General features: G+C 35.3%; 1 protein-coding gene across 1 annotated transcript in view; it reads left to right on the top strand.

The window, feature by feature from the left end:
* Positions 1–12,483, top strand: part of DNAH7 (dynein axonemal heavy chain 7) — a 111,788-nt gene that overhangs the window by 42,604 nt on the left and 56,701 nt on the right. Inside the window, exons 27-34 of the mRNA XM_056350144.1 lie at positions 404–616; positions 1,652–1,750; positions 4,882–5,130; positions 8,069–8,218; positions 9,305–9,487; positions 10,345–10,521; positions 10,820–10,951; positions 11,594–11,818. Coding sequence (XP_056206119.1) covers positions 404–616; positions 1,652–1,750; positions 4,882–5,130; positions 8,069–8,218; positions 9,305–9,487; positions 10,345–10,521; positions 10,820–10,951; positions 11,594–11,818 — 1,428 coding nt within the window. The remainder of the gene's footprint in view (positions 1–403; positions 617–1,651; positions 1,751–4,881; positions 5,131–8,068; positions 8,219–9,304; positions 9,488–10,344; positions 10,522–10,819; positions 10,952–11,593; positions 11,819–12,483) is intronic.

Below are 12,483 nucleotides of genomic sequence, written 5' to 3' on the forward strand. Positions count from 1 at the left end.
GTAGAATATGAAAAGGAGCGAAATTTTTTTCTGTTTGAAAGTATTCTGATGCATGTTTGGTAGAACAATGCTAATAGGAGCCTGACAGCATCAACTTACTTATGGCACTATAGCGCTCCCCTGTTCGTTCTAGAGCTTGTGGTGGTTTATGCGTTTTGATTGTTAATCTTGAGTGAAGATAACCTACAGCCATGAATTGGCACAATGAAAAGTCTATTTCTAAGCATATATGGGAAGCTATTAAATATATTGTAGTCATAATTGTGACAGTTAAATTTAATTAGCTGTCAGTGTATTAATGAAATAATGACAAATAGTATTTTATGTAATTGTAGGGAAAAGTCATATATAATAACGTGGTATAATTTTTTCTGATGTCATTTTTCCTATATATGTTTAATAGGCTCTCTTTAGAACAGTAGCTATGATGGTTCCAGATTATGCCATGATTGCAGAGATCGTTCTGTATTCTTGTGGGTTTGTCGCTGCTCGACCTCTGTCTGTAAAAATTGTAGCTACTTATCGTCTGTGTTCTGAACAGTTATCTTCTCAGCACCATTACGATTATGGAATGAGAGCTGTGAAGTCAGTACTCACTGCGGCTGGCAACCTGAAGGTAAATGGTTTTTTGAATTTTCTTTGTCATCCAATAACTTACTAATGTGTTTCTCTCCTAACAGGAGGTACGCTATTCTACCTGATGGCAAGTAGCTGTTTAAAAGTTCATCCTGTGGTACCTGTGGAAATGCAAAGGGCGTGTGTTGGGGCATAAGCTGAGGAAAGGCAAGAAGAGGCAGAGCTACCAGGCCATTCTCCACACCACCTGTCACTGAACGACATGCCTTTTAAGGGTGCTGATTATCTTTCAAGAGTTCTAGTTAAATGCAGATTTACTGAGTTGGTTGGCATGTTGGCCACTGTTTTGCTCTGCCTTTCGTATCAGGTTCAGATGCCTTTGTCATAGTATGTGAACACTTCCCAGTAACACGCTAGCTAGTATCTGCCCCATGTGACTTTCATCACTTTTCTATCTTTAAGGAAAAGGCTGTAGCCTTCTGTTTTGACTTGCATTGTGGATGAATGCATACATTTTGCTAGGAAACTAAACTGTTGTTTTATTAATTCAGTTATTTTTATTTAAGCAGACTAATATAAATTATCTTCCAGTTTCTTTTTCAACCTACAATCCTCCTATTACAAAAAACTCCACAAAACTCAAAATCAGTGACTAAACTATGTATTGTGGCAAAAGAAGCACTTTTTTTTATTTTGAGGTTTTTTATAGCCTGAGAGAGCTCTGTATGCAAGCTTTTAGAATTTCCACTTTGCTGAAAGCAGTAGTTTTACATCAAAGTAGGGGAAATGTATTTTTCTTCCTAAGAAGGATAATCCTAGAGAGCAAAAAGTCAGTGGTTTTGGAGAAAATATTACACCAGATCTATAGTAACGGCCATCACTGGGCACAAACTAAAGTGAAATTGGCCTGACCGTGGAAACCTGCTGCAGAACATGTGTTATCATCAGTGGACCTGAACCTGCCAAAATAATTGCATAGATGCACATCAGGAGATGTTCAGTAAAAGAGGCAAACTGAACATCTGATTTTAGAAACTATAAACATGAACTAACACTATTTTGTTTTATTTTTTAGCTGAAATATCCATTGGAAGATGAAGAAATTTTGCTCCTTAGGTCCATTAAAGATGTCAACCTGCCTAAATTCTTGTCTCATGATTTACCGCTTTTTGAGGTAGAAAACGTACAAACTTTTAGTAATCTAAAGAGCTTGCTAAAAATACGAGTTGATAAAAATATTATATAACAAGTTTATCATGGATGGATGAAAGACTTTTTAAATCTAGCTTCTAATTATTTTAAAACTTAGTCTTAACTATGCCTTCCTAGCAAATACAGTGAGCATTTGGGTTTTGGTAGTTTAGACCAATGGAAGTTTCTGCCAAGTCTGCTGCTTGAAATGGTAATGTACTGTATTTCTATATCGTGTATCCAGGATTTCAGAGTATCTGGTAAGTATTCTTATGAAATAGGTAGGTACTAATAGTTCTCCTCTTTATAAGAGAAGATTTGGATTTTCATTTATAATGTGCAAAACAGTAAACAAACTAAGCGGGTTGCATTCATTCTTGACCTGAGTTGAACTTGGCATGGAGAAAAATGTGTAACTAGCTCCCCTGATGTACAGGATGCACTGACACAGGCAGTCAGTGTCGTAATATGTGCCTTTTGGATTGGATTTCTAATCTGTTACTGCAGGATAGTCAGTTTAAAATATACCACTGATTGAAGCAGACATGCCTCACACAAATGGGAGCTGTGAACTCCATTAGGAAGAGTTTGCCATCTTCTTTGGTAGCTGTGAGCTTTCTGTGTCCTGTTAGGAAAAGAAGAAAGGGTCTGGGTTGGTGTATATAGATGTCTGGAGACTGTGAAGACACTGTCCTTCATGTATAAGGTGCTTAATACTTTTGTGTAATTTTGTAATGGAAAAAAAAAAAAAGATAATTTCTATAAGAAAACATCCATGAGGGCATGAAAGTAATATGGAAGCTCTTTCCTTTAGGAATTTTAAGAAAAAGCCTTAGAAATCTGAGGCACAGAAAAGGTAATTGGCTTGCCCAGAGTTATGTGAAATGTAATGAATTAGAAACTGGACATATGTCTGTGGACACTGTTACTCTAATTAAAATTCTGCTTAAATTATACACTTGCTCCTGAAAGCAAGTCATGAGCATGGAGGGAGGTTGCATATTGTCCTAAGTTTTAAAATAATGGGGATAAATTTAGATAAGTTGTCTGGGAAAATTGAAGCGCCTTCACTAGTTGTTTGTCTGAGTTTCAGTCTTTAAGAAGAAGATCAGCAATGTTAAGAATTCAGTGTACAGAAATTACATTTATTAAGTAATACTATATGTTTTTCACTTGCCTAAAATAATAAATGTATGCTGATTTAGAGATGACATAGCCTGCACATACTAATACTTTGCTTGTTGGTATATCCCAAAAGTAGGAAAACTTCTAGAAGTTGAAACTGGGAAGTATCACATTATCAACTTGTAATCAGCAAAAGGCTAAGGAATGTAAAGCTAAAAACTAGAATTAGATGATTCTGTCAGTGCAGAACAGATGCATGTTAGAAGGAAGACACCAACAAGTGAGCGTGACTCCATGATGTTGCAGTAATTAGTTACCCATTGGGGGACAGATTTAAGGGTCAGCAGTAAGTTAGACCTAGAGTATGTGGGAATTGTAATAGCCTAATTCTGTTAGTTCTGGAATAAAGTAGCTTTGTTTGAAATTCTTACCAGACACAGAAAGAATTATAAAAAGATTTAAGTTCAGCAGTAGTGATGTAAATTAAAATTTTAAATATGATTTTATGAATTATTTGCATTTTTATTATGAGAAATATAAATTTCTACCCTCCATTTATATATCATGCTTGAAAGAAATGGCAAACATTTCCCTCGTTTATTTGAGTTATGGTGGTTTTGCCATTGTTGTTCAGATTTCCAGTGCCGTCAGGTACACCTGACTTGAGATACACAGTAACACTTGTGTGTTTATATGGAATCGTACGAATGATGCATGCTTTCTCTGTCTTGTTTTGCTCAAAACTCTGCTTCACTTCATTTTAAATTATTTATGGTCCATCCAGATTTTTGGATCTTGATTTTTATTTTTTTTTAATGCTTAAATAAAGATGTTCCTTTAATACTATCCTGTAGTATATTGCATTGGGCCTATCATAAATATATGTTTCATATAACATAACCCTATTAATAGGTTTGTTTATAATACTGATTCTGCTCTGCTGTGAAGAAGACACTCTCTCACCCAGCAGTACAATTTATGCTGTGATACTAAATGGTTTCTTATATTTCCCCATATTTATGTCATCCGTATTGTAGGAAGGAAATGATTAATAGAATTTTTTTTCTCTAATGATCTTGGTTATAAGATCTAGTAGGCATAGAAAGACCATACTTTAGCAGAAGTGTATAAGTCTTTAATTCTTTAACAGGGAGCATGACCAAAGAGTGCAGGAGATGAATAACCAATGGAAATTTTACATCGAATGTGTTTCAGATAAGAAAAGCTGCTCACCCGGAACACAGCTTGATATTTCTATTTTGGAAATATTATTATTTTCATTGGAAAAGCCCTGATTTTGTCATAGTCAATTGTAAAACATGCCCCTGGTACCACAGACTGTTAAGCGTTTATTTTCATATGCTATAAGAAAACAAACACTTTGGATGCGGTATGTTCATTAACATGTTAGCAGTGGAAACTAGCAGTGCTAAAAGGAAACCAAAGCACACAGTGGAAGGAAACCAACATAAGTAATAACAGGGAAAATTCAAAATAATGAGATCCTCATTGAAATGATAGTCCAGAGATTCTTTTTCTCACTTGTTATGTCTTCAATTTATTCTCTCTCTTTCTTGTTTTGTTGTAAGCAAAACTGCAGGATCTTTGCTTTTAAATGTAGATTTCAGTTATTTACTTTTCAGTTATTGAGGAAAAAAGGTAAATGCTTTCTGTACTTTATAACTGCAAGTTTTATAAACTAGTTTAATGAAAGCTAATGTTTATTAGGAAATAATACAGTATGCTTAGATAGTAAATTGTTTCTTTATGTGCCCAGGTAAACAGGAAAAAGATACATACAATAAATACCAATAATAATTTACAAAGTCAGCATTTTGGCTCAGACAAGGGTGACATGAAATTCACAATTATTTTATTTTAATCAAAATAGGTATTAGTCTGCCTAGTGTTAACAAAGGGTTGATTGCATGAGTTTCAAACCAAATTACTGTGAAAGTAAGTGTACTTTCCAATTTATTGTTTGGTTAGGCTATTACTTCTGATTTGTTTCCTGGTGTGAAGCTACCAAAACCAGACTACAGTGACCTATTGGAAGCCATCAAAACAAACTGTGATGCTATGAATTTGCAAATGACCGAGTTCTTTACAACAAAGATCCTGCAGATATACGAGATGATGATTGTGCGTCATGGCTTTATGATAGTTGGAGAGCCTTTTGGGGGAAAAACATCTGCCTATCGAGTTCTGGCAGGAGCATTGGGAGACATATGCGAGAAGGTATCTAAACATTTTTATAAAATATTTCTGGTGAAAACTATATTAAAAAAAATTTTATAAATATTACAGTATTTATAGTGAATACAGAATTTACTTTAGGGAACTTAAAAGTGTAAGGAAAAGCTAAAGGATTTGATTGAGAAGCTGTACTTCCAAAGTTAGGTAAGATAGGTTGACCCAGTTTTAAATGTATGCATTTCATACTTTTCATGGGTTTCTATACAGGGTGTTTTCTTTAAACTCTTTCATTGGATTGGACAAGGAATGAATTAGCTACTTGAAATTTTATGATAAACTGTTCCTTGTGAAAGCTTTATACCAGATTTCCAACTTAGGAGAGCGGTTGAACACTTTTAACTGACATTATGCCATTTCAAACTACACCAAACAATAGATTTGCTTCATAAACTTACACAAAGTTTTGAAATTTTCTGATGTATAATAAATCTGAATATAATAAATCCATGTAAACTCTGTTTATAAATAGTCTTAAATTTTGATTATTTTTGAAACCCCAGTAACTTAATGTTTCAGACAAATTTTGGGCCTGAAACAAATCCAAGATCTGTTCAGCTAAGTAACTTCTCACCTGACACAGAAGTGGGTAATAATTATCATCTGTGGAACATTTCAGTGGTCCAGTAGTACAGCTATACCAAGTCTTGCTCAAATTCAAGCCATCAGTATATTACATGGGTACTCTGGAATCCTGCCACTTGGGCTGTGGAGGCTTTTGCAGAATAATCTAACCGTAGTTATTGTCCTTAGTATTCTGTGCTCCGAGAACCTCTAGATTTAGTCCAATCTCATCTGCTAGGATGAAACGTAAACCCAGTACAAGGCACTTTTGTAGCTGTTTCTGAAATGAAGTGATTGGGATTTGAGGCTTGAGAGGTGACTGGCCTACTTGGTGAACTCCCGGCACCCCCAAAGTAAAATAGTGATAACCATGAAGCATAAGAGATCTTCAGGACACGGAATTTCTTCAGGCTGGCTGACTGGAAACATGCAACCAACCACCTTAGCAAAATTGTTTCATTTCCTTAATGGTGATCTTTAGGCAGGCGCCTTGTATTTTTGTGCTGATATCAGGAAGACTAGGCTGGCTGGGCTTTCTGTGATGCTGTCAAACAGAACTCTGTTCTTAGGGTCGTTTATTAAAAGCCTAGTTGCTTCCCATGTTATAGTTTACATTGTGAAGCTTTTGCTTTAGGTATGTAGGACAAATTCTGTTCCTGCCTGTCATTCCAATAAAAAGGTATGTAACTTTCTGCATTTCCTTGTAATTCAGTGAGTCCTTGTCCACTCCTTCCCATTTCTGTCTGTTAAGGAAAAAGTTACATGGTAGAACAAGAAACCTGTCTGATTATTTTCTCCCTGTTAGCTCAGTTTCTCTATCAACTCTAATGATTAATTTAATGGCCATCACAGCTATTGGAGCTTCCACCCCCCGAAAAAAGAACAGTTATCCAACTAATCAACAAAATTTCATTTTGATGATAATAATTGCTTTTGCTGGAGGTGTTTTACTGTTTTGAAGAAAATCTCATTGATCTGAACTGATCAGTGTTTAGTTCTGGGAGCTCTAGCAGCTCTATTGGGACTATATGTGAATTTTGTTATTAGGGGGCATTGTGGTGGCTAAGGTGAGAAGGATATATCTGTGATGAATGAGGTAAGAAGCTGCTAACAGAAATAATACAGAACAAAATTGTACATGCAAATCTTGAAGATTCTAAATCTAAAATTTTGTTATTTCAGCAGTGTTTTCACTTTTTGGCTGGGCAGCTGTGATGAAGTTGCTGTACTCAGGGTTTAAGTTGATTTTTGACATACTTATGTGTTCACTGTTCAGATAGCTTACAACTCTTTCCAAGAAGTTGTTACCCATTTTCCCTTTCCTTAAGTATTACATTTCCCTGTGAATATTCACTGTATGAAATAAAAAAGTATGTTAGAATGAATTATAATTCAAGACAAACCATCAGAAAACAAAGTTGTAATCATACTTTTTTATAAACATACTTGTTTCTTCTTTGAAATATTAAATGCCTGCATTTTACATTTCATGATGGGAAACAAAGAAAGATTATGTCTGTCTGTGGGAGGAAAGCAGGCAGAACAGGCATGAAATGATGTCAGACTCCTGGTTTCTCAGTTAAAATGCATAAACAAGAGGGCTGCTTTTGGAAGAAAGTGGGTTTTTTTGCTTAAATCAGGGGTAGACATTCCTATATTTTAAGGCTTTAGTAAGTAGGTGTTCAAATGAGTGCAGTTTGTCACCTTTGCTTGTTTCATTCCGGTGGAACAGTGGTTCTCCACCACCTCATCTCTGATGTGAGCAGCGTGCAGTATGTAGTCAGGTGGAGAGAAGAAAAGAATTGATTTAATTTTAATCAAAAAACAAAATTAGATATTTTTACATAGTTTAAGTAAAAAAACCCCCAACAACCAAACCCCAATCAAAAACCCAAACCAACTTTGTAATGTCGTTTTAACATCAATCTCAGAAATTTACCGAGGCAGTTACATGTATTCCTTAAACATGGGAAAAACGGCATAGAGAGAAAAAAGGGCTTGGATTGCTGAAATCCCTCTAAGTATAAGAGTAGAACTTGGGTCTCCTTATTGACTACCTAATGTCCAGTTCACTAACATTGAAAAGAAAAGAAAAAGAAAGAAAGCAAAAGAAAAAAAATCATTTATCAAGCCACTGTTCATATTAAAATTAACTTTCCAACTACATAGGATAAATTTTCAGTAATTGTCTTCAGACACTTGTAAACCATCTTTCAAGTGTAACATGTAATGTCCTTCCTGCTGTAAACTGATGAAATTTTTATGAAGATTTAATTATAACTGTAAAATTCAAAATAAAACATGGCATAATAAATTGCATGTTTGGTGTTAACAGATTCTGTTACTTTTGTGTCTTCAGGGGCTGATGGAAGAAAACAAAGTTCAGATAACTGTTTTAAATCCCAAATCCATAACAATGGGTCAGCTATATGGACAGTTTGATCCTGTGTCACATGAATGGTCAGATGGGGTACTAGCAGTGAGCTTCAGAGAATTTGCTTCTTCGCCAGTAAGTGCTTAACAGGCTTAGAGCATTTTGAGAAATGGCTTTTCAAATTATAAATTTTAAATTCTAATTCCATGTTGTTTGCACAGCCATTGTGGGATTCATGTGTTTAATCATTTGAATGCAGAGACTGCAGTTTGGCTTGATTGTAGTGTGTGCCGTGCAAAGTACTTTCTGGAAGCTGGTGAATTAAGTTTTGTGTTTCAGAATTCCTTGTGTGAAGATAAATGGGCTTTTTGTGTGTGTGTATGTTATAAATAGATGAATATTTAATCTTTCTACCATGTTGTCATCCCTTATTTTGTATTGATTGTGGCCCAGATCTTTGCTGTTTAGGTATGTGGGCATTTTGACGTTTATTTTGAAAGAAAATAGTGAGTGTGCCTTATGGCTGACGTTCCATTAAAATCCACTGAAATATTTTCACTGCATATAATAAAAGGTGTATCTGTCTGACAGATACCTGACTTTTTTTGCTTGTGATTGCAGTATGGGACTCTTTGCCCCTATAAACTTAAATAAACTAATAGCATATTGAAGTTGATCACTGCAAAGTTCACCATCTGTAATAATATTTGCAGAACCGCACAACTGCTTTGTGTTTTCCTGTAAGAAATGTGATGAATACCTATGACAATTTGCTTACATTGTTAAAAACCCCCAGACATACTGCATTTAGGTAGGCCATATTCCTTTAGTTAGTTCTGTTGACTTCCATGGTAAGTGTGTGGTAGGTGTTACTGATGAGTAGTAATTGGTATTAACAATCTCACTGTGTGGTAAGTCAAAATATTGGACTATGTTGCAGTTTACCAGAGCAGTGTATTGTATTGCAAGTGTTACTGCAGGAAACCAGTCAAAGATATTAACCTTTCTATAGTTAATTGTTTTATATGCTTTAAAGTTATAGAACTAAATTGTGAATGTAGATTGTGATTTCAGAAACTGCATGTGAATACAACTCTGTGCTCCGAGGGCTTTCAGTTATTGTTTTGTGGAAAATAACTTTAGATCTAAAATACTTACTTTAAAGTAAATGTAATAAAATAAATTACTAATATTTGATTGAAAATATTTTATGCAACCCAGACTCCAGATAGAAAATGGCTGGTTTTTGATGGACCAGTGGATGCAGTATGGATTGAGAATATGAATACTGTGCTTGACGATAATAAAAAGTTGTGCCTTATGAGTGGAGAGATCATCAAAATGTCACAGCAAATGAGCCTTATTTTTGAACCAATGGATTTAGAAGTTGCTTCGCCTGCAACTGTAAGTACCTGTCTGAAAGACTGATTAAAAATGTGTTTGATTATTGTGATATATATTCTAATTCTAAAAAATATACTTACCTGAAAATAGTAAATTTTTTTTGTATTTCTTTGATATACGTTTAAAATTAAGAACCTTGTAGCTTGGTTTTCTTGTTCAAGTTCTAAATAATCTTACAATATGATGTGACAAATTGCATAAACATACAAATGTAATGTAAATTGCATGTACGGAAGACCCTGTAACTGTTTAGAGTCCAACCCTTGCAAGTATCTGACAAGAAAAATAAAATTATTCATGTGCAAATCTTTAATCTCCCAGACAAATTCGGGTAAAAACAACAATCACTGGTTTTCTGGCATCTCTCTATATCTATCACGCCTATTTTTTCTGATGCTGATGGCACTTAATGGAATACCAGACTTTTCTCTTAAGTATGAATAGAGATTCAGATAATAATGTAACAGAAGAAAATATCTGTATAGTCATACTGGGAATGACTTTTTACTTAAAAAAGTATATAAAACAATTCAAAATTAAGTGATGTTAATATTTAATAAGGCACTGTATTAATTTATTTTTTTTTTGATTGAGACCTTACTGTTGGGAATTAATTCTATTCAAGAGGAAGATCTGTCTTTGACGTTAGGTCTCCTGTTGGCTGAAGGAATAAAGCTGGGTTGGAAACCTCCCTGTCTCAGGGCTCACAGAACCCCACTGTACATTTATACCAGCTTCTAATAATCCTAAGAACTATATGTTGTAACACTGAATGTTATTTTAAGTTCTGGTAGATAGGAAAAAAATTTTGGAGATTGTGTAAGATGAGTTGCACCTGTTTGTTTCTTTATTTTTAGGTTTCAAGGTGTGGTATGATCTATATGGAGCCCCATATGTTAGGCTGGAGGCCATTAATGATGTCTTGGATAAACACAATGCATTCAGGAATCAACTCTGTGCATAAAGAATTTATAATAGGCCTGTTTGACAGAATGGTTCCACTCTGTCTTGAGTTTATTAGGAAATACACGAAGGTAGGATAAAGAACTTTTCCGAGACACTAAGTGTATGAATTAGTTTCACTTCCAAGTGACAGAGGAACAAATTGTTTTGTTTGGACCGTATTAATTTATATTTATAACTTTGTAGAAACAGCTGTTAAGGTGAAGGCTGTGAGCAGTGTATTGTTTTAACTGCTTCTGAGTGTATTTTATACACATTTATCCTGCACCTCTTTTAATCTTCACAGTGAGGGGGAAAAATCCTGTACCATCTAGAAATCTCTTTTCAGAGTTAAAACACAGCTGCAACGGAGCGTTTCTTTCTTCTCAGGAACTGTCTCCTACTTCAGATACAAACTTAATTCGATCATTAATGAATTTGATGGACTGCATGATGGATGAATTTGCTGATGAAGCCAAAGTTAAAGCTATGAATGACCATGATATTTTCTCTTGGCTTGAGGTAGGCAGTTTAACCGACAGAACAGGGAATTCCAAACCAAGCTTTAGTGAAATGGACTTCACAGGCAATAAAACCTGTATTTTGTAATTGGAATACATACTTTGTCATGTCCATGGAGGAAAATACTATTACATTCTTTATCACTGATACATAATTGAGTCTGATGTGTTTGATGTCTTCATATAAATTTAATGCATTTTATACAAACCGGCTGAAATTGTATATGATGCTCCGGTTTCTGATATCTGAGGTTATTACTAGTTATATCAGTGCTATCTAGCAATTACAATTCAAGGAAAGCGCTGTTAACAGACATAGCTATCACTGTATGAGATAGGCCTTTGAATAACAGAAAGATAATCTAAATTGTTCTGGAATAAAAAGCAGTCTGCTTGAACTTTCTCAAATGAATGGCTTTGAGCTGAGCAGGTCAGGCATTTTGCTGCCCAGCAGAGGTGAGCAGATGCTGAAAGCATAATGGTGTTCTGTTTTACCAGCAGCATGGTCCATACTATATGCATAAAATCAAGTTGGTCCAATGTAATTACACTGTGATTTGTGGCAAGTATCTCTGACTTCAGTGAATGAGAACTTGGTAATATGCAGGTACTGAAATTACATTTTGTTTTTTTCCAACTCTAGGGTATTTTTTTGTTTTCACTGATATGGTCTGTAGGAGCTAGCTGTAAAGAAGATGATAGACTGAAGTTTGATGGAGTTGTGCGAGAAATGTTTAATGGACCAATTAGCAAGGAGACAAGGGAGCGATACAGATTGTTGAGGAATATTGATCAGCAGCCTTCAAAAGCTTTCACAGTCCCATTTCCAACAGAAGGAACAATTTATGATTATCGGTTTGTCAAAAAGGTGAGGACTGCAAAAAACTTCCGTTTTGAAGTAATCGTTTATGTATGGTACAAGGTGTGTATTGTTACTGTAGATTTGGTTCTGCTGCCTGCTGCGTGTACCACTGGATAGCCAGACATCCCTCCTTGCGAGCTGGTGATGGTCTAGCGTGCTGGCTGCGACTTGCAGCGCCATGGCCTGACGTTTTGGTTACCAGAACTGCTACTGTGGCAGAACAAGTTTGCAGCAATCTCAACCAGTTGGGGGGGGAGGGGTGTTTAGTTGGTTTTTATTTAAAAAAAAAATATTGATTTCTTGCAAGTTTATTTTATTTTGGGTTTCAGCCTTTTTCTTAGGTTGAGGAAGAAGCACTTGAAATACTTTAGGCCATAATTCTCTCATTACTCATTATTATACTCTCATTACATAACTCTCTCTGCCTCTTCTTCTCTGCTCTTTTTTTGGGGATTAAGATGTGGATCCATAATGCATCTCTCCCAGTGGAGATGAAAACTTCAAACACTGGATCTGGTGTGCTCCAGAGACTCCCAAGATAAAATAAACGTACCTTGGTTTTGAGTTGGTCGTTCCTGTGAAGTCCTGTTGCAGTACAGTGAGAATTACTTGTGTCTAGATTCCTTGGCAAGACGCAAGAATCACGCATGACCTGAAAAGTGGCTGAGATT

This window comes from Falco biarmicus, chromosome 8 (assembly GCF_023638135.1).
Source record: "Falco biarmicus isolate bFalBia1 chromosome 8, bFalBia1.pri, whole genome shotgun sequence".
NCBI classification, from domain to species: domain Eukaryota; kingdom Metazoa; phylum Chordata; class Aves; order Falconiformes; family Falconidae; genus Falco; species Falco biarmicus.